Source organism: Amblyomma americanum, unplaced genomic scaffold (assembly GCF_052857255.1).
Source record: "Amblyomma americanum isolate KBUSLIRL-KWMA unplaced genomic scaffold, ASM5285725v1 scaffold_224, whole genome shotgun sequence".
Lineage (NCBI taxonomy): Eukaryota > Metazoa > Arthropoda > Arachnida > Ixodida > Ixodidae > Amblyomma > Amblyomma americanum.
Window position 1 is genome coordinate 89,516 of NW_027526696.1, and position 24,774 is coordinate 114,289.

The 24,774-nt window shown below is 45.6% G+C and overlaps 1 protein-coding gene across 1 annotated transcript in view; it reads right to left on the reverse strand.

The window, feature by feature from the left end:
* Positions 1–554: 554 nt before the first annotated feature.
* LOC144112488 (nose resistant to fluoxetine protein 6-like) overlaps positions 555–24,774 on the reverse strand; it is a 31,763-nt gene continuing 7,543 nt past the window's right edge. The window contains exons 3-15 of the mRNA XM_077645314.1: positions 22,336–22,444; positions 19,846–19,942; positions 19,107–19,270; positions 18,316–18,492; positions 17,319–17,412; positions 16,169–16,261; positions 13,103–13,271; positions 12,488–12,567; positions 11,271–11,387; positions 10,649–10,781; positions 7,574–7,763; positions 6,002–6,144; positions 555–2,328 (exon numbers count right to left, since the gene is read on the reverse strand). Coding sequence (XP_077501440.1) covers positions 2,215–2,328; positions 6,002–6,144; positions 7,574–7,763; positions 10,649–10,781; positions 11,271–11,387; positions 12,488–12,567; positions 13,103–13,271; positions 16,169–16,261; positions 17,319–17,412; positions 18,316–18,492; positions 19,107–19,270; positions 19,846–19,856 — 1,485 coding nt within the window. The 5' untranslated portion in view covers positions 19,857–19,942; positions 22,336–22,444 and the 3' untranslated portion in view covers positions 555–2,214. The remainder of the gene's footprint in view (positions 2,329–6,001; positions 6,145–7,573; positions 7,764–10,648; positions 10,782–11,270; positions 11,388–12,487; positions 12,568–13,102; positions 13,272–16,168; positions 16,262–17,318; positions 17,413–18,315; positions 18,493–19,106; positions 19,271–19,845; positions 19,943–22,335; positions 22,445–24,774) is intronic.

Sequence of the window (24,774 nt, forward strand, 5' to 3'; positions counted from 1 at the left end):
GAACGCCTTTCGTGAGCACATTCCCTCGCCCTTCTCCCTAAGCCATCCGCAATGGCTTAATTGCTGTGGCGCTCAGCTTCTGCGCCCAATCACGTAGGATCGGATCTCGTCGAGGGTGGCTGCGTTTCGATGGAGGCGAAATGCACTAGACGCTCGTATGCTGCGCGATGGGAGTGCACGCTAAAGAGCCTCAAATGGCCAAAATGAATACGGAGCCCTCCACTACGGACTCGCATATACCGTGTGCACCGTTGGGGAGTTAAATCACATATACTACTATATTACTCCTTACCTGTCATCACTGCCATGTGGCTGTTTATGGCTCTGCACTCAAGTGTGCACGCACGGCTTTTTATTTTCCCCGCTTCCCACCGAGTTTTGACGCGAGCTTACAACCGCACGTGCAACGCTTCGCGAAGGTATAAAATGCTGTCGCCATTATTCAGCACCCAATACAACAACGATGACGAGAAACAGTTTTTTTTTTCCTTTTCGCACTGCTAGCTCCTTTCACTGATAGTGTGAACTACAACGCTACAATACACAAAAGCTGATTTCGCGTTCACGCTTTATTTATGGACTTCCCACGCACATTTGCTGATAATCATAGCTACATGCGTAGAAGGAGGGTGAAAGTGCTCGTATAGATAAACGCCGAGAACAACTACGAATGGATCATGAGCTCTGGCCTAAGGCCACGAGTACTCTCTGCGATGACAGTGTAGCTAAACGTTCTCAACAAAACAAATCGAAAAGACGCTGGCTAAGCATATAAAAACAAATACTACTATGTTCAAGCAGAAACAGCGTTCACAATATTTTTTGAATATGACCTGGCTTTTTTAAGATGCCTTAGGTGCTTATTCTTGTTTTGAACATGGACGAACATCTTTCTTTGGGCTTGCACATTCTCTGCCATAGATATACAGTGAAAAACTTAAGTACATAAAGGAAGAATGCTCGAAAATAAAATGGAAAACATTGACGTAAACAAGCAGCAATGATGAAACAATAGTTAGGCAGGCGAATTTGTTTTTTACATCACCTTTGTACTATATAACTCAAACAAATACGCAAGAAGGGGCGTATATATTGTAAGAAGCAGAGAGTTGTCTTTAAATAAGCAAACGTAAGCCAATACCAAAAACAAATGGCGTTGAAGCTTTCATGAAAAGTGCGCAGTGGTTCGACATAACCACTCCGCACGTTTCGACGAAAGTAAACAGCTCATTTTGTTGTTAAACTTTTCATGAGAAATTCAGCCCATCAGAATGCAGAAGCATGCAATTGCGCACTTTCTGCATGCAGATACGATATCTTGCTTGGTTTGACACGTTTCTCAAGCAATTAAAATGAGTGACACAGATGAACACATGAGCACATTGAATGCCCATTCGAAACAAAAAAGATAAAACTAATAATGAAGTCGAGTAAAATGACCGCGCTGAGTGTTAAATTGGGTGTACGTAGGGGGAATGTTGCATAAAAGCACTTCCGTGAAACATTATATAATTCGATGGCTGGCTAGCTTCAACCTCAAGCACTTGACAAGCACAAAAGACGTAAGAGATTGAAATGCAATGTTTGCTCAATGAATTCATGCACCTAAAATACTGTCATTTATGTGAGCACGTTGGACGAGCCGAATGAACGAGTGCTATTTAAGGTTTAGAAATAATGAAGGGAGTATGCCTGAAGTCGCACCTCGGCTAGGCAAAGCAACAGTAACAAACCAGGAATCAGTGCGCAACTGTGATACGTGTTTCACGCTACAAGTCGAATCACGGCAACGAGCGTCCTTTTATGAAAATACCCCGGCCACTGCTGCAACTTCTTGTTCCCAGACTCTGTAGCAGACATCACAAGCATGAAGAAAGCAATGCTGGCTGGCCTGGAGTGCTCACCTCCACAGCAAGAAAATTACTTTCGCAAGCACTTGCTCGAATTAGTCGCAAAGTTCTCGAAAGAGTCGCAAACGCAGACATAAAACAGCCTCCACTCCTCAAACACAGCAGCGCACAACACAGCAGCGCACACAGCAATACGAGTTCACGAAAATCGCACAGCATGACGGCAGTCAGCCTCTTTGTTGGTCACAAGGCTCACGTTGTGCGTATCACAGTGAGCGGCTGGGTTGGGCAGCGGTGAGGGCGGTAGCGTAGAAGGCAGCGTCGACTTGGCTGTTTTGGCTGTTTTATCCCAACGGGGACTGCTTCACTTTCTGCCAAGCAGTACTTTCTCCAAGGCAAGCACTGGTGCCTCAAAGACAAGGCTTAGGACTAGCGATGCCATGTATGTCAAGACCAGGTTCCCTACCGCGAAGTACATCTGGGGAAGAAAAAGAAGCACATGATACGTTTATTTTTGTGGTGCGTCGCGTAAAACAAGCTACAATCACGTCTGAATTAGAAAGCCTGGAATGGGTCTTTATTTCAGTGCAAGCAAGACATCGGAGATGCCAGTTTTCTTACTGGTTCTTACTTATATGTCTGATTGAGCACTGGGCTCTGCTCAAACGAAAACACTTTTGTCGAGGCGAGATGGTGTGAGCTTTCTTCCGATTTTCTGCACCGTCGTTGTTTTGAGACAACCTTATTGGCTCTCCTTGACTGTCAGCCCTTCGAAGGTTTGCATGATTTGCTGCACAAAGCGGCAATTCATTGCTCTGTGCAGTCAATGTAGCGCCTACAAGTTACTGTGGTGACTGAAATCATACAAGGGTGCTATTCCAGTAGTGTTCAAATCTGGGTCAGTTGGTACATGTTCAGGAGTAAAACCAGTCAAAAGACGGAACACAGCGAAGAGACGAGGCACACACACGACGACTGGACTAGCAACTGTGCTTTATAGAAGAAAACAGTCTCCCAGGAAAACTGGCAAAGTTTGCACAGCTAAGTTAACAACAATAATCTACATCTAAAGATAAGCTGTGATCTAACGCCGTGGCGAAAGGAAGCTTAGTTCCTTCTGCATGGGGTAGATAGAAGGACTGCTGCTGCAATCATCTCCTTGAATACTAATGAGAAACGCTTCGAGGATTTCGCGCTCAACTTTTCCCTTGCGTCTGCCGACAATACTAACATTGGAAAATAGCGGGTAGCAACCGCATTCCTGGCAATGTCGAGGCAAGTTAGTGCCGTCAGTAGGGGACAGAGAGTTGTGGTGTCCTCTTAGTCTGTCATTAATACAACGGCCTGTTCGCCCAATGTACATTTTTTCGCAGGTCAACGGAATTTTGTAAGCCACACCTGTGGCACAGTTGACGTAGCGGTTTTCATGCTGCGTCGAACAAACCGGCCGATAAGTCCTGCCACGTGCAACACGTGAGCACAGAGGTGAAAGCTTGCAGGGAGCTGAAAACACAACATTGACGCCCTGATTTCCGGCGACCTTTTTGATGGTGTGTGCAACTTTATGCACATAAGGCATGACTTCAAAATTTCTCTTTTCCACTGTCTTTGGGGGAAAAAGTGTACATTGGGCAAACAGGCCGATGTATTAATGACAGACTAAGAGAACACCACAACTCTCTGTCCCCTACTGACGGCGCTAACTTGCCTCGACATTGCCGGGAATGCGGTTGCTACCCGCTATTTTCCAATGTTAGTATTGTAGGCAGAGGCAAGGGAAAAGTTGAGCGCGAAATCCTCGAAGCGTTCCTCATTAGTATTCAAGGAGATGATTGCATCAGCAGTCCTTCTGTCTACCTCATGGAGAAGGAACTAAGCTTCCTTTCGCAACGGCGTTAGATCACAGCTTATCTTTAGATGTAGATTGTTGTTAACTGAGCTGCGCAAACTTTGCCACTTTTCCTGGGAGACTGTTTTCTTTTATAAAACACAGTTGCTAGTCCAGTCGTCGTGTGTGTGCCTCGTCTCTTCGCTGTGTTCCCTCTTTTGACTGGTTTTACTCCTGAACGTGCTATTCCAGACAATTGTCAACTGATCCTATGACGCCGAATCTCCCGACTTCGCAACATGTAAAAAGTACGCCACGTCCTCATTTAACTATGAAGCTTGTGCACGCGTCTCGGTGTAGAAATCTTGCTAGGCTAAAGGCCACACGAATACAAACTCTTGGAGTCACTGAGCCGCACATGCGTAAGCAAATATAAATGGTGCACATGCGCTATATTTATATCATTGTTCGACGACTTCCTCTTTCCACTAACGATTTCCACCAAGCGACTGCCTCGCTTAGTGGAAATCGTTACCAGAAGTATGAGGCGAGATGCGTGCCATTAAAAGTGCTTTCATTTATCACAAAAACGCAGGTTCTGGTACCACAGGTTGGAAACGTGTTATCTATTAACATATAGCACGTTTACTTCTAATTTGTTGCGAATTAATTACGAAATGCCAGTAAAGTTTCTTTTTTGCTGATAGGTTATGCATACTGCACACCTATGGCATACTATCGCTTGCTTCGGTAGAACATTGACTGAGGAAAGCTTCCTCAATGACAACTGAAAGTGCATGTGCGGAATCGGAATATCTTTGAGTGCTAGCAGTGGCACTGACAGGGCTACAGACCCCTCATTTTAGTAGCACGTTTTCTTCCCTTACTGATGCATAAAACATTAGAATTCATGGATAATCACATAGTGTTCGCCTATAATCGATAAATAATTTGTAATGTAATTTCTTTCTTGCTGTTTCGGTTTCATGTGCAGAACAGTGGCTGTGACGCGCAAGAAATATTTAGGCCACGTGAGGTGAAGCATGCGAAATGCAATATATCCATTGATACGTTGTTTTTTGTTAGACAGCTATTGAAGCAGGCTGGCTTACGCATTGTAGTAAATTAAAACTAGCTATCAGTGATTATATTTAGGTTTTTTTATGCCTCATGTGACGTAAACACTTCTTTCACGTCACAGCTATCGTTCGGTTGATGAAACCGACACAGCATCAAGAAGCAATTCAATTATAAATTGCTTAGCGCCCGTAAGGGAATTCCACAGAGTGATCTTGGTATACTAATGATTAACGCACCAGTTCAAAGAAGAAAACACAGAAGCAAAAATTTGGTGTCTATACTTCTTTTCAGATGAGCTAAACAGCGACAAAATCCAGAGACGGTCCGAGGTTTAATTTTTAAACATTGGGGGAAAAAAGCTTGTGAAACTCCGGAGAACGAACAGCTCTGGTTGAGTCCGCATTGCCACTCAAGAAAAAAACCAACTCATTGCTAGATTTTGATCAAAAATAGAAAGCCTCGAGCGTGTTTTAAGAACGTTATGGGAATAGGGGCAGTCACAAAACTTCAAGTGCTCGCGATAGCATTACTCAAACAGCAAGCGCTATTTGCAAGCACTGAAAACACCGCTAAAAACAGCCATTTATATAGTTGCTTGTTTTTGCGGAGATCGGAACTCCTCAAGGTGGCGCCCATTCAGAGGTTTTGTTTCTACCGCGGCAGACAGCTGCACTTTTCTGGGAATGGTAACATGGCTTGGAGAGAAATTAAAGATGGCTCCGTGCTTTTCATCCTAAGTTTCAGAGATAAACATGAATAGGTTCCTTCGGCGATGTCAAGTGCCTCTACATGCAACTATACTTCAAAGAAGTCGCTCAACCACTCCACATCAGCATTTTTATTTTTTTCGCTTACGGTTTAACCGCGATAGCTTGGGGGCGTCGGTGTGTCGAGCCTCCTCGTGCTCAGGTCGGTGGCATCGAAGCGCACAAAAAGCTCGCACATTCCAGACCCTGCCGCAGGCACTCGGCGCAAAATATTTATCATTACAACATGGCAGCTTCTGAGCACGCTGTTATACCTTTTTCACGGGAGTCTTAGATTAAGTCGTTAAAGACATCTCGCTCGAACTTTCTTTATTTGCTGCGCAAATCTTGTTTCCTCTGAGGTTCGTCCTGTTCCCGCAAAGCTTTCATAATGGCAAGCATAGTTCTCAATGCAGATTTCTTGCTTCCTGTTTGTCTTGATTAAGCTGGCCTATCAGCAGGAACAGTGATCGTACTGCCGGCAAGCCGAAACTTACCAGAAGGTAGGGCGAGTAGTCGAAGCTCTCTTCCCTCGAGCCGTAGAAGATGACCATTAGCACTGGGTGGATGATGTAGGCGCTGTAGGTTAGCCGGCTCAGGGGCACCAGTGCTCTACACGACAGTATCTTGGTTACCACGCCTGAAAAGAACGAGAGCAAGGTTTCACTCTTGACGAGTCAACAAACTTTCTTCATGAGCACTGCACCACAGTCTGCAACGAGAGGGTCTAAAGGGGCGTGGTCTTTACCAAGGATCATAAATTTCTACAAATGTAAGCCTTGTCAGTGGTTATTGAATGCATCAAAGTACAATTCTCAATAATGTAAGCTTTTTGAAAGGTCGCTGCCCTCAGTCTAATTCTTACATTCTTAAATATTTCAAAACTTGTAGCGCGCAGCCACTGTGTTAAAAGTATATCCAATCGAGAAAGAAAGTTTGACGATAAGTGCAACTTGTCAGGGCCGCATCCAGTTTGTGCGCTTAAAGCAAGCTCACGGTTTCTAGCTTTCGCAAGAGCAATTATTTGCACAAGCGTGATTTTATTAACAGGATGTGGAGCTTGCATGGCGCAGGTTGTCCTCAGGTCCTAAAATAATCCTACCTCAAGCTGGAGTTCTTCACAAAACATTAAAAGATTATGTCATCAGAAAAAAAAGCGACCCACTACAGATGCGATTTTGCGCAGTTAATATTTTTGCCTTTCCGCTCTTTCTTTTTACATACCTACTGTGAGGTGGAGAGGCCTGTTACAATTTAAGACAGGTGTAGACAGGCTACTACCTTCAGAATTTTACTGTAATATGTTCGCCTCTGAAAGCGACCAATCACGAACAAAAAAAAATCGTTTCTTATCTCCAAGTTATTCAAAGCAATGATTTAATATAGCCTGCGTTCAAAGCTGTCTTGTTTATTGTTTAGCAGGCTTTGTCTTCTCAAACCAAGTCGTATGAAATTATCCTAGTATGGGACATAGCTTAATCCTAGTATGGGACATAGCTTAAGGTGTAGGATAAGATATACGTCCTCAGATGAAAAGAATTGGCGAGGAGAAATCTACTAGACAAATAAAAAGAAGTGCAACTGCGAACACATCGAGGTGAGTAGTGGGTCAGCTCAAGATGATTCAGCATCATTATCGCTAAGTTCTTAGCTTCAATATCCCTTGAAATTGTGTTGCCTGCATAGTCAATCCAGGGTACTTTACTCGAAATAACAAATCAGATATTTATAATTAGAGTTATAATTTGCAACGAAGGCTTTTTGCCTTCGTCTGGGCCTTCTTCATTAACACACAAAAATGCACCTGCACTTTATGGCGAGCAACAAATGTACTCCTCTTAATGTTTTTATGGCAAAGTAGGGCAAAGCAAATTTCTGATAAATTTTTTTATCCACCTTAGCGACAGTTCTAAAGTGACAGGAGGCGTCTTCAACTATTCGAGGGTTATGGTAGCAATCAGCAGGCCTCCTGCGTTCACCTCATTCCTTTCCGAAACAGAACGATTAAACTGCACCCAAACAAAAGCCATGCTCTCTTGAGTCGCTAATATGCGGCACGCGCTTCGTACCTCCGTAGCCGGCCACCGACGCGAAGATGATCCAGGCAAGGCCCATCGCCCAGATGGAACGCGCGAAGCCCCCGTACACGGCTGCCCATGCGACAGATGGCACAGACTCGCCAGTGTTGGCCGGCCACATGGCGTACAGGACTCCCAGCATCATGAATGCGCACGTCGTCCAGCCAAGCCACACGTAGCGCTGCGATGAGCGGAGGCCGCTGATGCAGTGAGGTCGCGCGAAAAGCCTGGCAGCTAGCCTGGCCATTGCCGATGAAATATCTAACAGCACACTCAAATACACGTCTAAGCCTAAAAAACGATTCACTAATTTCTTCACTGCGAAGTTGTGTGACCTCGGCTTGATGTGGTTTAAAGATACACTTCATTACGCTTTAACCTTTAACAAACAATATAGCAACGATGATAAGATAAAGATCAAAGTATCCGCAGACCAATTAGAGGTGAAATCAGACCGCGGCGCCCGACATCATGAACCAGTCTGCAGCGCGGCCACTACAAGCGTACCTCGTCTCCATTTACAGCCATGGATACTCTGAAGGCCTGTGCGCTACGAACCTCTTTTGTGCAGTAAATCTCTCGTACGTACACATTGTGCATAGTAGCGTGGACACAAATTGTGCTGTACTCATCACTGCTTAACTACCAACGCCTCAGCAATGAAAGAGGTTTCAAAGAACGCCACGTCTAGAGGGATCACAAGGCGCTCACTTCAGGAGCGCCGAGCTGTTTGCGTACTAAAGCTGTGGTTAGACAAATTCTCGCGTAAAAACGTTAGTCAACGTATTTACAACTCTCAGCGCTTTCGTACAACTCTTTGCGTACAAACATTAGTCAATGTATCACAAAAATATTTTGTGACGCATAAAAGTGATCGATTCTAGCATTTGCATCAGGACTGCTTTTCTAACTGCCAACATTTTTGTGTGTTAACGAAATTTTCGCATTCCAGCCTGCTTAATGCAGAAAAATGTTTGCCTACTGATTTCGCACCATAGACAAACAGCGTTCACACTGTGTGTTATTAGCAAAACACCGTTAAACCTGAGGAATTACACCGTGCTAGTAAGACGCACGGTATACAGTCATCTTGCTGCACAAACGTTATTACCGATCTTTCGAAGCGTCTAGTGTTATACATAACCTTTTGCACAGTTCACAAGTTCCAGATTCGATGCTTGAGGCTTTTTTTTTTTTTGAGAGCGTACCGAGATCGAACATCGCGCTTTTCTGTACTGTGAAATGCTCAGGGAAAAATTTCAAGAATGTCAGTGCTAAAACCTATTGCCGCCATTAATCGTTTCACTGCAGCACACGGCGCAGAGGCTCTCTGCTACCGCAGCGAGACATCAAGCTAGTCCAGAGCTCAACGATTTCAGACTACATAGCATAGCCAACTACATGGTTTCTCCATAAGTGTGCTGCCCCTATCAACAATTTTTCAAAAGGATTCAGCACTTCTGCTATCGCAAAAAGTTTTTGTTAATGCTAACTGGCCAACACAGTACATTATACGCTTAAAGAGAAGGTGAAATGTTTTTTTTTTAGAATTCGAGATTATTCAAGAATTCGAATCTATGAAGGTTCTAGGTAAATCATGCGCAGTACTACTTTTGCGCTACATTTAAAATGGTGACGTAATCACCGATTAAAACGGCGACCATGTTGAAGCTTCTCACTGCGATGGAGTAATGCGAAGAAACTCTTTGTGACGTCATCGTTGCCTGAAATTTCCGACTTTCGCTGCATCTGCCCGCATGCTGCCGTGCGTCATTCGATGCCGCCAAACCATGCTTCGCGAGCTTCGCCTTCGACGGCATTCGTTTTCTTCTCTGAAACAACTGCTTCTTCGCTGGAATCTTACCGCCGCCACACGTGACGCGCCATAACCACGGAGTCACCGCAGCGGCCTATTTAGTTGGGCGTACGCTGCAAATGGCGCAAACACGACGCTTAGTTTTCCGTGGCGTAACGTCCCTCAAGTGCACGTGTAAACAGTGGCGCCATCTATTGAGAAGGCGTCCAAGCACAGCAACGTTGGTTGAAATCTTTATCCGTAATTACTGATGTCAGGAGTATACGTGCATTGCGAGCCTTTTATTTTGGTCCAAGGATAAAAGCTAAGCAAATTGGAGGAGAAAATATAAGAAATAATTAAAAACTAAAGAACTGCTTCGCCAGGTGTTGCTGTCATGCAAACACGCAGCATAGGCCTAAGAGCTTAGGCCTAAGAGCTTGAAAAATAGCGAATTATCTGAAAAATACGAGCTCTTTGTCGCTTAAACCTCCACGTGGGGCGAGAGTGCGCAAAATAAAAGCGAACCCCACAGCGTCGATAAATGCAGCGGTGACATGCAGTATTCCGAAGCGGGCGAGCGGTGTGCCGCTATCTTGACAACGCATCCCGCAACGTGCCCATAGCGCGCGCGCGCGCTATGGTTTGTAGCGTACCTACGCCTGCAAGTCACGGCGAGCTACGTAGCGTTCTGCGCATGAGCATTCGTTATCCGTAAAATCGCTGCGTACGCCCAACTGAGACTGTATTATACTGTTGTGGGCGTTGCCCAGACCACCTGCGCATAGTTTAAGCATGGCACAAATGACGACGTATACAGCAGTTACTTTTATGAGAACCAAGTAACGATGCCGACTCATAACCCCGACTGATGTAGATAACCTGTTGATTACAGCATTTACAAGGTTGTCCCCAGCCACCGCGGTGGCTCAGTGGTTATGGTTCCCGGCTGCTGAGCCGAAAAACGCGGCTTGCATCCCGGCCATGGCAGTCGAATTTCAGGGGAGGCAGATTGCTAGATACCCGTGTGATGTGCGATGTCAGAGCATGTTAAAGAACCCCAGGTGGTAGAAATTATTCGAGGTCCTCCACTACGGCGTCCCTCATAGCCTGAGTCGCTTTGGGACGTTAAACCGCCATAAACCATGGTTCTCCCAAATGAGGTCACAATTAAAATGAACACCAATAATACTTTTATAGTTCTCAAAAAGCTTTCTTCTCCACACAGCACACACAAATATACTCAAGATGCCTCCTGCTGTCTCACTTACCTTTCTAATGATGCATGATCCTTGCGTGCGGTAAAGTACGTAGCCAGCTGCCATGCCGATTAGGAATGGGCCGATGCGGAAGTAAGGCTTAATGTACACGTTGCCCATGAAGTCATTCAGTTTCTCAAGAGATCTGTTTAAAAAAAGCAGTTTTTTTGTTACTTATTTCTGTGATCCGTCGACCGTTCTCCGTCGCCACAGTGATGTTGTAGCACCGCATAAACAAGACTCGATTGCTGCAATGAGAAAAACCTTTTTCAAGAAATTTTAGGTCCTTGAGCGCGTGGCTAAAAGGCGTTGGGGAAGAGAGGCAGAAGAGGACGAAAATCAAAGCCTGAAACTAGCTTTTACAAACTTTAAGCAACAAAGCGCCAAAGACAGCTTCGTATGCACCTAGTGAAATATTTACCAAGTAAGTCCGACTTCCACAGTGGGAATTTTCTTTAGCCGAAGTATTGTTTAAACGATGCGTTTTATTTGCAGGATTTGGCTCTATTTGGTTACTGGATAACGTTCTGACAAAAAAAAATAGATCTGGCAGCTACTCTTTTGCCCCAAATCAGTTCACGTGCACGTTCCACAGAAGTCGAGCTGTCTTGAAGTGACATGAACCCATACGTACATTATGTCCGACATGTAAGGCGCAGCTGGGTAGTCTTTGATGGCCGTGTAGACGGCTGTGAAGCTGGTGCTTGCAAGTAGCAGCAAGCCTATTAAGAACAGGCCGAGCTTCGACTTCCTGAAAAATGAAAATGTATACGTTGTCAGCGCCGCGCTGCTACTTCACCACACTGCAAGATGCCCGATAGCAACAATGTAGTCATAAAGAAACGTGCGTACTCGTGGAATCCGAAAACACAAAGCGAACGCAGAAGTGAAGTAAAGAAAAACAGTCATGTTTAATGCTCCGTCCTTAAAGGGAAATGAAATGATCTTCAAGGTGAAATGAAATGATCGTATAAGGTGCTGAAGAACCTTATACGTCTAGGCGTCGTTATCTACCTGCCTGCAATGCGTGCAAAAAAAAAAAACGTAGGATGCAGCCACACAGCCCTCCTCCTATAGAAGTGCCGAAATTCAGTTAATTATGACCGGTTGGATACCAAACCGTGTCCTGTCCTCGCAAACAGCAGCGAAAACTCCAAAATGATTTCCTCGGATTCCAGCATTCGCACAGAAGGGTCAGCGCAGAGCGCGGATTGTAACCATACGTCACGTCCTCAGTAAACCTTCCATTGGATCGCGTGCCGTTATCTCGTACTGATTCGAACAAGCCTTGTACCTGGCTCTTTTTATTCGAATTGCGTATTTATTATCTATTGCGTATTTTTGTCTGGCGGTGGGGTTGGTTGCATCCTTTCTGAGCGGACTTATTATGGACGAAATGTTCTCATAGCTTCGGTGTCGGCATTTGGCTCACTGAAAAAAACTACTTCTCGAGAACAGTAGAACAGACTAAATACTGCATAATTAAGGGTAATAATATTCTTGCAAGAAAATAAATAGAAATTAAAAGGAGCACTGCACAGAAAAGCAGAAGCAAATTCAGGTTAAAGGCATGGATTCAAGTTACGACTGGACCTCGTTTTTGGCGGTTCAGGGCCATTAGAAGCTAATGCCGATACCGCAAGCTTACCGTCTCGAAAGACTGCATGGCTTTAAACGAAGAAAATAAGGTGTTTTCAGTACCTCACTCCGGCATTATGGCGCTCGTCTCTGTACTAGACATCGATGGACACTTCCAAAAGTCTCAGTGATGCGAGCTATGCTTTCTTTATGAAATCTTTCCGTACTCGTCGCGCGCAAGCAGAGGGACATATTGAATCGAGCCGGTCTCACCTCTGCAACGCCATCAAGATCAACGGCGCAATGAAGTAGAACTGGTAGTCCACAGCCGAGTACCAAGTGTGGTTAAGGCACTGGAAATAGGAGCGTGACAAAATATAGGACCACAAGGAAAGAAGGCATAGATAAAGTCGGAGTCATGAAGGGGAGAAAAGTGGGCCACGTCATAACTCGGTCTTGAATTCAATACCGCGGAGCGAATGTAAAAAAGTGAAGAAGAGAGTAATTAAGTCTCACGCAGGAGGGAGCGTATCTGCGCTCACCGATATGAAGTTTTTCGGCGATACTGCTGCGTCTACAACTGCAGCCTTAGGGCGGCTGATCGTAACAGAACTTGCGCAATACGTTCGGTTGTTTGGAAGAGGCTGCAGATCAGGCTTGGGCGGCGTCACTCCGTTCTTCTGGCTTTCCTGTTTCGCCTGGGGCATGGCCTAATAAAGCCAGGGACTATACCGGTCGTGTAGTGGACAAGTTGCGACGAGACAGCAGAGTTAGCCACCGGTGCCGCATTTTTTGTCCACAGGGGCTGCTTCTCACCGCTACAGAATCTCACGCCAGCCAGCTAGCCGGCCTTACAAGACTTAAGAGGAAGTATTCCGGGTCACCTACCATGTCCGTCGTGTGGATGAAATTCTGTAGGTACATGGCATTGATCCACCAGTTGCGCTGGCAGGTCCCATCGTAAGTGGCAACAGACTCTTTCCAGCGCGGCCCGTCGCCGCAGTACGGGAGCAGCTCAGCGCAGAAAGCAATCGCCGCCATCATTAGCGGCGTCATCCTGCAAGCAACATAAACACATTAGCGTATGCACCCTCGAATGATCAAATTCCTCCGTTAAAATCGCCACGCTATAACATGTGTTGCGCGGGCTACAAGAGCTCTTTGCAAGTGAGCTTAAAAGAAATGGTTCACATCGTTCTATCAAGCAAAACCGGCAGCTTCTTCCTGGCGCCAAGTTCCGAATAAAAAGAGCTGCTTCTGTGATTAAAAGCATTCTACTGACCAAGGCCGATGGTATGAAGGCAATTTTATTACGTAAGCTACTCTACGATAACATTTCTTTTTCTTGGGGAGGTCACAAGACCGCGGTAATGTCATTTTGAGGGTCGACCTTGAACCAGAGGCTGAATTATGAACTCGATGTGCGTCTCCAAGATTGGGTTTGCAGAATAAAGAAATGCCGGTCGGACAGCTCACTTCCTGCAAAGCAAGGGCGGTGTACCGATACCGGACGTCCGGCCGCGGCTTCTGCGTTGGCTACGCTGGTCGCAGTGCTAACGAGCATGCATAAACACGAGCACGTCAACACTTCGAAGGTGAAAACCAAGAGATTTAGATGTCCGGTGCGGCCTCGTGTGGGTACGAGCCCCTCTTTGATCAGGCATGCGTCAAACTAAGATACCTCGACTAGTTCTCTGGTGATAACGGAGAAGTACTCATGAAAGATAGGAAAGGGTTCAAGCATACCATCGTTCTCAAGCAGAAAGATGGCCTATTTTTTCCAACTACAAAGTTCATGACCGCGGCTTTCCGCTTAGTTAAAGGCAGACGTATTTCTGCTTTCTACCCCTTTGGTGCTTCTCGTTGCTTCCTGAAGTGTGTTTATTCAGGTCCATGGAATCGCACACCAGAGTTTGTTCATTCCTCCTGTGGTTCGCACTCCTCAAAAAAGTTGGGGCTTAGTAACCAGCGTATTTATGTAAGAGCATTGGCAGGCTCATCGACACGAAAACCCGGCGTCGCCAAAAAAGTGGCGGCGTTACAAAACTCGCGATTGGTCGAAAAGATGTGACGTCGTCAAAGCCGGGAAAACATGAAATGTTAACCAGCGATACCCAGTACTAGTACTTACACCTGCCCCAACTACACAGGAATGTAGTAGAATTTGGACTTAATTGCAATGCTTCCGCATTACCTAGTGCCCCCGGTAATTTTTGCAAATTTTTTCTTATTTATTTCCAAATCGAAAAACAAAAAAATATCGACATACCAAAACAGGCTTCCACAAAAAGCATCACGCAACCTCTGGCAGAAAAATAAAAATTTGGGCATTGGCTGTAAACCTTCAATTCTTGAAAGCCGTTCTGCTTGAAGTTGCTTTATATTCAACACCTCGATGACATTGCCGATGAGTTGTCCAAAATACGAATGTAAACACCTAGCATCTTCATCAGCATGTCTAGCTGCCAATCTAGATCGCCAGATGACATGAAAGCTCATTAGCACTATCATGACTAGTTGCATGCCATCATCTTCCACTGGCAGAAACATGATTTCACTCTCTTCCATCCCCAAATGAATACCATGAATATGCGATGGAGTTACTGCACGTTAACTCGCGAGCAAGGAAAAGTTTACACACCGCTGCACGTGCAAATATAGAAAGAGCACGCCATTGAAGTTTTTCTTTTAGCGTAATCGTTTGGCCTCAGTAATGTTCACTGTCCCTGTAGTAATGCAACGGGCCTCCCAAGTAATTTTCTGGGCTATTCACACATGGCATGTTGGAAAATGTGTTTGAGTGGCATGCCAGTTACTATGCGAGAATCCCAAACGCTTTCCGAAGTCCGCCGCACTATCGCGGAAAAGGGTTCTCAGATAAGGCCCCTACTAAGATAAGCCCGCAGCCAAGCCGAGCTGTCGCCACGGAGACCGTGTCTTTACCGTAGAAACGAAACTTCCAGTGGATGTTCAGCCGCGCGGCAAGGTATACTTCCCGAACATCGCTGATCGTTCTCGGCAGCATCACGCCGGCCGTTATCCTATGTGCGGAGGCGTCGAAAAAATGCGCGGCTGCACGCCGAATTCGGTAGAGCCGAAAAGTGCGCCGAAAAGTGCACCGAAAAGATAAGCAGATACTGCAGAAAGCTGTGACAGCGCATTTTCGCTTGGCAGTAGAAGCGGCAAGCTCTCGCTGCACCAATATGGAGGATTACTGCCGTTAACAGTACGACGCTGCGGACGTTGAGGGGGTCGAAGAACTTTAACGGAACGAAATTAAGGAGATTAATGTCCAAGTGTACTATCGTGTGTTTCTCGGGAGAGAGGGTCTTATTCGGCGACACCGCAGCCCCCCTATGCGATGCCCTGCGACGGTCGCCTTATGTTGGCGGATCGGAGCTTCGCTCGTCGACCTATACGACATTTCAACCATTTTTATTTAATGCAGAAATGCATTCCCGAGATGCATCCCTCGCTTTCAGCGTACGCGTCCGGCGCCTCCGCTCGAGGCAGAGCGAGATTCTGGGGTGCCCTTCCAATCGGGGCCATGCAGTCGTAAACGAACATTGCGACATCGCGAATCATGGTAGAACAATGCGGCTGTGACGGAAAATAAAAATCTCTCGATGGCTTGCAGAGTGCATTAATTTTTCGTTTAGCTAGTAATTTCCAAGGGGAAATCGCCCGAGGAAGCGCCCGCAACGTGGGAGAAATCGGGTGCTGTCCGTATATGTTGCCAGATGAACTCAGTTCAAGTAAAAAGTGGGGACAGAGCAACCCAAAATAGGGAAGTTTACATCATGAATCCGGGGTGACCTGTCGACACCGCTGTGCTCTGCAAGAAGTGATTATAGTTTGTATTAGTGGGTGCCCCGTGAAATTGTTCTAAAGCCTATTACCTTTTTTTTTGCTTTCACTCGTAACTTCCCTTATAGCATCATGGGAGCAGCTTACCTCCAATACCTGTGGACGTAGAACAGCAGCCAGCGGTTTACTCCCCAGGTTGATGCCATATCCTTCAGTGTCACATACACTACCAGGAGGCCGCTGCAAACCACGCAACAATGCATACCGACATAAATTGGCCATTAGTGAATGAAGATTGCACAAAAAGCTTTTATTTTTCCATGTGGGAGATAGATATGCTTTTCAGACATCAGTAAATCTCCGGAAAGCAAAACTAAATATACCATCGCAAATAACAAAATATTAATCAGGGAATATGCAAACCTTGCTTTTTTTTTGCGTCCGTCAGAGTGGAAGCGGCACCACTTCAAAAACTGTCATCAGAAACGCCAGGCAGCCTATAACGATATCAAGAAACTTACCCATTTTACAGTACGCATAACTTCGGCTAGTTGGCCGAGGGTAGCTGAACTATTTCTTAAGTAGGGTTTTGCTCCATAACGCTTTGTTTTATTTTTAGCGGGCTGTGCTCAGGTTTTCCGGGAAAAAAAAAGAACAGTTTCGACGATCGATCCCATTAGACCTCATGAAATTTTGCTGTACATGCAGAATGTTCCATTAGTAGACGATAGTTTGAGTGGGACATAACCGCGTTAAACACTAACACGAAGGCGGTGGGAAAAAAAAAGCTCAGACTGAATGCGAACTTTAGAGACGAACGTGCCAGAATGCTATTGCCGGAATACTACTAAGCCTTGACAACATTCAGGTGGCAGTGCATAGGTATAATAGAAGCTTTCACATGTGACTGTTTTGGTGATTTCTTAAGGAAACAACTCATGTAACTCGACCCTCACAGCCTGTTGTTTAAAGTCGATATCATAAGTATAACTCTAGGCTACAGACTACACCTACCATTGCCGTGAGCTTTCCATGTTGCAATGGAAACCCTGTCAGACACTGAAAAAAAAAATCACAGGGATCCCTAATTTCATTGCGTGTTGGCAATGTGATTGCGTTGGCAGCTGGTGATGCCTTTACTGGAAGACTACTTCCGGTCTGCTGACGTCATTTTCCTCCAGCCAATGGGCTAATTTTATGGCCTACGACCCAGTTTGCCTCTATGAGGCTCCTAAACCAGTCGCGTACTTCGAATAATTTCTAATATTCTGCACAGCTTTTAAGACCTTATACCTACCTTATGAAGAAGAAGGTGTCCACGGTCACTGTACCATTCGCGAGCCCTTGCGTTATGATATCCGTATGAATGACGAGCAGATCATTCATATTTCCTGCAAAGTAACCGTGACGACCGACAAAAAGCATCATAGAGGTTTCGATTATGGAAGGCACAAACCACGCTATTGCATCATGCTTTAATGAGTGAACACATGCACGAACGGAAGGCGCAAAAAGGAGAAAACTTGTATGTCAACACAACTGCGCACAGATCCGAAATCCTTTCGCTCAAGTAAGGGTTCTCCGAGCCATTGCTTGTTACTCAGAAAACAGTTAAAATTAATAGAGCTGATGATGAGTTTTATGGGCTCAAAGATAGGTTTGGCCGAAGAACGCCATAGCACAAGGAGTTTTTCTTCTACTCAGGATGCGTTCACAGACCAATTTTTTTCAAGCATTTCACGCCATAGGAGCCAGGAGTAATCTTGTCCCCATTGTATCACCGGTGGGTGCTTGGCAGTTCTGGGTATCGAACCCCGCACCTCCCGCATACGAGTGTGATGCTCAAACAAATTGGCCACCGCTGCGGTAATTTAGAAGAGCAGACATTCGGTTTCCTCTACAGTTTTGATAACAAGAGCCCTTAGATTAGGATTACAATTTATTTCACGACCATACGTATATACTGCGTTCAATGAGCGAGCCAGCAGCACCGTCCTTAATTACCACTCATACACTAAACTTCACTTTCATTTGTTCATATTGTCAAGATTGTCTACGCTGAGGGCAACGTTTAAAATCATGATCACTATGCCCCTAAAGGGACAGTTGTACTTTCTTTTCACGTTGGGCACGGTAAATAAAGCTTATTATGCTATGTTCTACGTTCACTGCAATTCTAGCGAAACTCGTGGTGAAATTTGGCGCCTTCTATGGCGGTGATGGCAAATGAGTGGACGCAGAAAACTGCGACACCGGCGAATAAGCGCGAGGGTGTAAATACGAAGTTCACTTACGATAGGTGATCCACTGCTTGGAGAAAGAAAACGTGTGGCCCAAGATGATCCAGGCCATGCTGTAGAAACGGAGTCCGTGGATAACCTGGATGGATTCCTTCTTCCCGCTCGTGTTGAATATCTTGGATCCGTTGGAGAGCCAAGAGAAAGCTAATACCGAGCGGCTGAATGTGCTTCCTGTGGAAAAAAAGTAACATTAAAAGCATCTTAAAAACGATTTCTTTAGCTGGTCAATTTATGCGTTTCTCAGTTCCTCTATTTGTTAAAACCTGAGCTATCAGTGCGAATGGTGGCAGTATCTGCGCATGTTAACATTTTACGCGCTAACTGTACACGAAAAGTGGACATGATTTGCACTCCATATTAGTATTAAAGGGCCAACAAGATGGGTTTATTTATGGTAAATTCTTACAATGAAAATAACTGTGCGTTTTTTTTTCCTTCCATCAGCCCCTGCAAATCCTTTTCAAAAGATACTGCTTATGGACTTGTCACGTGCGCATTAACGCGGAGTGGTTTATGTTAAAGTATTTGGCATTTCGTTTCACTGTATGATTAGTCGGCAACAAAGCCTTTAAATGAATAGCAGCGAAATATATGTGGCATAGAAACAGGCTTTAAACGTAATTAGCGACGATTTGCAAATACAGGCAAAAGCGGGCACTCCTATTCTCATCGTGATCACGCTGTTTATTATACGGTTGGTACCCACTGCCAGCCGGGAAAGTTGAGGAACGGATCCCTACTAAAGCAACGAAGAAATGTGGGCTCAACACTGGTAATTTCCATACCGCCATCGCCTAGAGACCCTCCGTTGACGAGCCCCTCGTTGGAGGCCATGGTGGTGTCCACGCTTCGGGATGACGAAGGCTTTTTGTGCGATGAGCGATAGGACCGCGCTACGTCGTATGCTGTCCCGACGGCGGCCAAGGCGAAGAACAGCAGGAGGACGCCCCTGAGGTGAGGAGAAGCCGCTTTAAAATATTCTGGCAAATGGCTTCGGAAAAGGCTGTTCTTTTTTTGTGATCAGAATCAAACATGCAAATTTCAGGAGATGAAGTGCACCACGTGCGATTTTCCTGAGCACGCCCACGTGCTTGATGCACTGTGGAATAGAATGCAAGCAGCCTTGCGCTTTATAGAATAAAAATAATTTATCATTAGCACTTTAAAGAATAGAGTCACTCGACAGAAAGATACCGCTGAAAGTGAGAGACAGGCATGAAACTAGGAGGGCTGCGTTTTTATGCCCCACCAAATTTCACATGCACGAAGAGCAAGAACAAAAATATGCGGTTTTCGACCTACGCTTCAGCAAAGAGACGATTATGCGTTAGTCATTTTCATGAATATTGGACCGTTTCTGACCAATATTTCAACGCTAATAGCTTTCGATGAGATCGTAGAACCCTAGAAATAACGATGTCGCGACTGAATAGGGGAACAAAACAAGTGGAGAAAATACAAGTTCTTGCGGATTCCGCGACAGTCACGCCGTAAATGTACAGCGTCTGCAAGCAGTTTACTCACGCCACTGCCATCGCAGGCAAGTTGGTAAGAAAGGGCTTCTGGCTGGGCGAGCAGGAAGTCGAGGTCGCGTTGACTCCGCTGTCGAACGCCTGAACAACTGCAAAAGAAAACGGATGTATTCGTTTACATTTCGTCTGCAAAATGCAGGACAAGCAGGAATGCAGGCAGGACACATACCTGCCTCAGAGCGGCAGCACTTCAAATGTTATCCAGGCTTATGTCTATAGCACCAACCGTGGTAACTCTGCGGCCATAGCTTTCGGCTGCTCAGAGCGAGCTGGCCAGTTCGAAGCCGGCTGCCACGGCAGCATTTTGATGAAGGCGAAATCTAGAAATTGCCATGCACGCTCTATAGGGCACCAGGTGACGGAAATTAATCCGAAAGCCTTTTCACCACGGCATGTCTCGTAGTGCGTAAAAACCTCAATGACAAGCAATGTTTAAACTTTTATCGCATGCACAAGTCAGTTATTCAAGACGGCGCATTTCACGGATGCACCCCAGCAGCAGTCATTGCTTCCAAAATTGGATGTCTGAAGTGCAGTCTCAGCGTGCAGGCGTACAAAACCAGCCGAAGATGGTGCAAAAAAATTGGCAGTGGCTTGACTTGGCTAACCCTGGAATTCAGCGAAAAGCAAGCGCGCTTGCTAAGCGTCTAAGGCTCGTCCATGGCACCTCCGCTACACGCTCGCGATAGCCGTTCTATATATACCCACACGACCACGTGGCTATGACGTGTATCACATGGTCTTACGACACCTCCATAGGATGTCATCGCGTGGCCTCACATCACCCGATCGGATGTTCTCAAGGTCAAAGGTAGACCCAAAGGTCACCCAACGTCAAAGGTCAACTAAAGGGCATGGGTTAAGGTCAGGGGTCAAGGGTTCGACACCATAACTGTACCTCATATTATCATACACGGCTAATGTGGTTGGGCTGAAGGTCGTTAGCAGTCATTCTCCCGCCTACGCGACGACTGCTTTACCTAGCGTTGAGAAGCTTTTCGCTTCAAAAAATGTGCGAACACAGACTATTGTTTGGAATTGCACTGAACAAGGGCAATAGAACGGAACAGAAACCAATCACGAGCTAAAAAGTCTGATATTGCCTCACATTCATACATCTTGCAAGACGCGCGAGGGAAGCATGTATTGGTATGTACCATGCATTCATGGCGTGCGAGAGGCATGTGAAACTGTCATACGGGACCCTCTATTAAGAAAACGGCCTCGAAGTCGTTTGTCGTAAATGGTAACTCCGGCGTTCATTCCTTATTGGCCACGACTGGAGAGAATATCAGGAGGCCATTTATCTCAGCCACGTGGGCCCCGGAAGTGGGTGTTCTTGGTAATGAGCAAGGTGTAGTTCTGTGACAGTTTTGTGGATCACTCTCGTGACGGGTGCTCTATGGACGTCACTGTCACATCTACTCCAAGGGGAACGACTCAGAGTCATGAGGTTGATGCTTTTCGTTTTTCTAACATGTAGACTTTTTGAAACCACTCGAGTTTCAACAGAGGAACAGCCATCAAAATCTGGTAGTTTATATTACACTTGTGAAGACGCAGCCACTCTCTCAGCGTTGCATGTTAAAGGGGCAGAGACATGTAATTTTGGTGACATGTTTTCTTCTCTACTGTGATGAGTAAGATATTACTATACATAGAGCACTATGTTGTATTCGGCTACGACCACAAAATTAAATTTTTTCTCTCATGCTGTTTTCGGTCATGATGTTGCGGTTTTAGCGGCTATTTGACCTCAAACTTCCGTTTAGATCACGTGAGGCATGGAAAAACTGCAGTATAATTACTGCTTCTAAATACGTTGACATTCCTGCTCTTCAGGCAGGCTGGCTTTAGTGTTGTAGTGAATTAAAGCGACGAGCCAGAGATTATATTACAGTTTTTTTTATGTCTCGCGTGGCCTATACGAGCCTTTGACGTCAACGTCATTGTTCGGCTGTTGAAACCGAAACGGCATGAGAGAGAAATTCGATTACCAACTTTTTAGCGGTCGTGGGCGAACACCACTTGGTAATCTATACATAATAACGTCTTATGCATCATTACAAAATAGAAAACACCCAAAGATTAGGTGTCTGTACTATTTAAAGCTCTTGAAAAGTATATCTTAAGCACGCTGGTGTATACGCTAGTCTCTCGTCTCTCCATCAGTACAGCTTCTTGCCTGCCTAAGGGCTTTCTCCGCTTTAAAGCGCCCTCTCCAGCCTTTCGGTGCTTCGGTTATCGAGTTCTTAAAACAGATTAACACATTCACAAAGTCGCATCGACCTTATCGAACCGGAAGATGAAGCCAGAATGTGGTAGCTCTAGACTCAAAAGAAACCAAAAAAGAATGTTCGCTCCATCTCAGTTGGTTTTGCAGCATGTGGTGGACGCCTTTATCCACTGTGTCAGCCTGCGCCGTCACGTTGTCGGACGACTACCGACATTCCGAATCACTGTGCCGATCTCCGAGACTTACATTCGCCGGAAACCTCGGTGATCTCCGCCTCGCTGCAGGTAGACGGCACGCAGAGTCCGAAGCGCAAGCTTTTGCCGTGAAGCTCCTTCCAGAGGTACTCCGGGAATCCCTACGGAAGAATAGAAAGCGGTGCGTTTTACCAGAAACTCTCAAAAGAAACAGCGCTTACAGGCTTCCAAATATAGTTCCTCTATCCTCGGTGTTTCATGGGTGGAACAATAGCCTACAGGGAAAAGTTTTTGTGCCCAGCGAGGCTGTTTTGGTCTAAACCTTCGTTAGTCATTAAAGTTTGGTTTCATTTTATGGGGTTTACGTGCCAAAGCGACTCGGGCTATAAGGGACGCCGTAGTGGGAGGCTCCGGATGATTTAGACCACCTCTAATGGGCAGTGACATCGCACAGTACATGCGCCTCTAGCATTTCGCCTCCATCGAAATGCGATCGCCGCGGCAGGGATCGAACCGCGTCTTCCGGGTCAGCAGCCGAGCACTATAACCACTGAGCCACGGCAGCGGCTCTGAACCATTAAGGGCCGGACTAGATATGGTATAAACGGTTTTTGGCGAAACAGTCGGGTGCGTACGAAGAGCGCGAAGGGACTATCCATTCTCACTGGAAGCAAAATAGATCGCTATGCATTTGGCTTCAGTGCGCAAGCTCTATTTTGTATGTTCCCTCTCCAGTTATGACTGATATGACTTACAGTGACTTTAAGTAAGACCAAAACAAATATGGCCGTTACGTGGATACAAAGGTGTGAAAATGATTCAGCAATGCAAGCAAATCCTTATATATCGTATAACATACCTGGAAGTCCTTATTAAAAACATAGGGGCAACCATAGGGCAGGCAAAACTGTCATAAAGAGCGAAGGAATTATGCTGCTTAGCCAGACATGTTTTTACTGTGTCAGGTTTTGCGCCGTCGTCGAAGCAACCGTATACCATAGCAGTAAAAGTAGTGACGCCATTACTCCAGGATGTCATCCCCTTGTGACTAATGATAATGTGTCGTCAGCGATCATGTGGTCTAGACAGGCCCGAGAGTAGGCCCTCTGGCGAGGAGCGGGATGGGCCTTGCAGCTGTCACCGTCAGTCGCAGCGAAGGGCAAAAAGTCGGCCAGTTTATGATCTTCGGCACATTTTTGTAAATAAAAAAACAGCAAGACATAAGTGTTAACTTGGTGACCTGAAAGCCAAAGAGCAAAAAAGGTGCAGGATTTCTGCGAGATGGCCGGGAATGAGTATGGATTCTTTATAATCATCCCTGCAGGTGCGTTATCACAATCAACCAGAAATTTCTACGTCTTGCTCCCCACATCGCAGTAATTTAAAGGAAAAGTAATTATTTTATAATTACAGTCGTAGAACTGTGATCAAGTCGATACATGATTAAAATGTTAGGGAATAAACCACATTTGGCGCGCAGAGTCGTAGAGGAGTGCTTGCACATGAGTCCCTTAGCCGCATTGAAATAAAAATACACTTCCCACACGCGTTCACACAGGACGTGCGTAAAAACCGTTACCACCAAAGGCTCTTCCCTTCCCCTGAAAAACGTATATGTGGATTCAAAACTTCTACCATGCGTATAATTTTTATATCGCAACGGGTGTGCCGCGGATGAAAAGACCCCCCCGCCATCTGAAATTCATAGAAAAGTGCGGTCGGCCGTGTCTCGGGTACCAGGCAAAAAAATTACAATCTGCATCTTTTTGCTTGCATCTAGCGTGTCTTGAGAAGGGATACACTCAATTTTAACATGAAGATAATCAGACACCATCCTGTGATTAAAATTCGGGAGGATGCGCGAACAAAACAATTTCTTTCTGTCTGCTCCTTCGCATTTTTCTTTGCGATCGCAACGTTCGGGAGGGTATTTTTTGCCAATTGTGAAGCACACGCGTTACGTCTTCTATAACGCTAGAAACACTTGGGATATCAATAAAAGCATCTTGACCTAAAATCAGTGTTGGGTGAAGAGGAATGTGTTCTTTGTAGCAGGAAGTAAAATGATTCTTCAGTGGCTAGGCACTGAGAATATTATGCAATAACCCCTATAATTCCTTGATATGCTTCTTGATACGCTGCGATAGTTCAAAGTGCTTTCACCCTTCTCTCTGCAGCCAAAAGGGTTGAAAGGACATTAAGCGAGTCCGTATATAAGACAGCTGTTGTTATTCTGTTTTCTAGAGTCTACACTTGCGAGTACTTCAGCAGTGAAAGTAGTCGCGTCTTTGAACATCGACCGCAATTGGCCGCATTTCAAAGATTTATATCTCCGCCCCGGGTGTCCAGTCTGCAAGATCAGGAACTGTGGGGCGGATATCCACCACCTGTTGTGGGACTGCCCGGCGCTGAAGCCGACGAGAATTCGGCACCTGGAGTCAGCGGGACTCCCACCGGACAATCCGGATTCATATACTGCATGGACACAGGG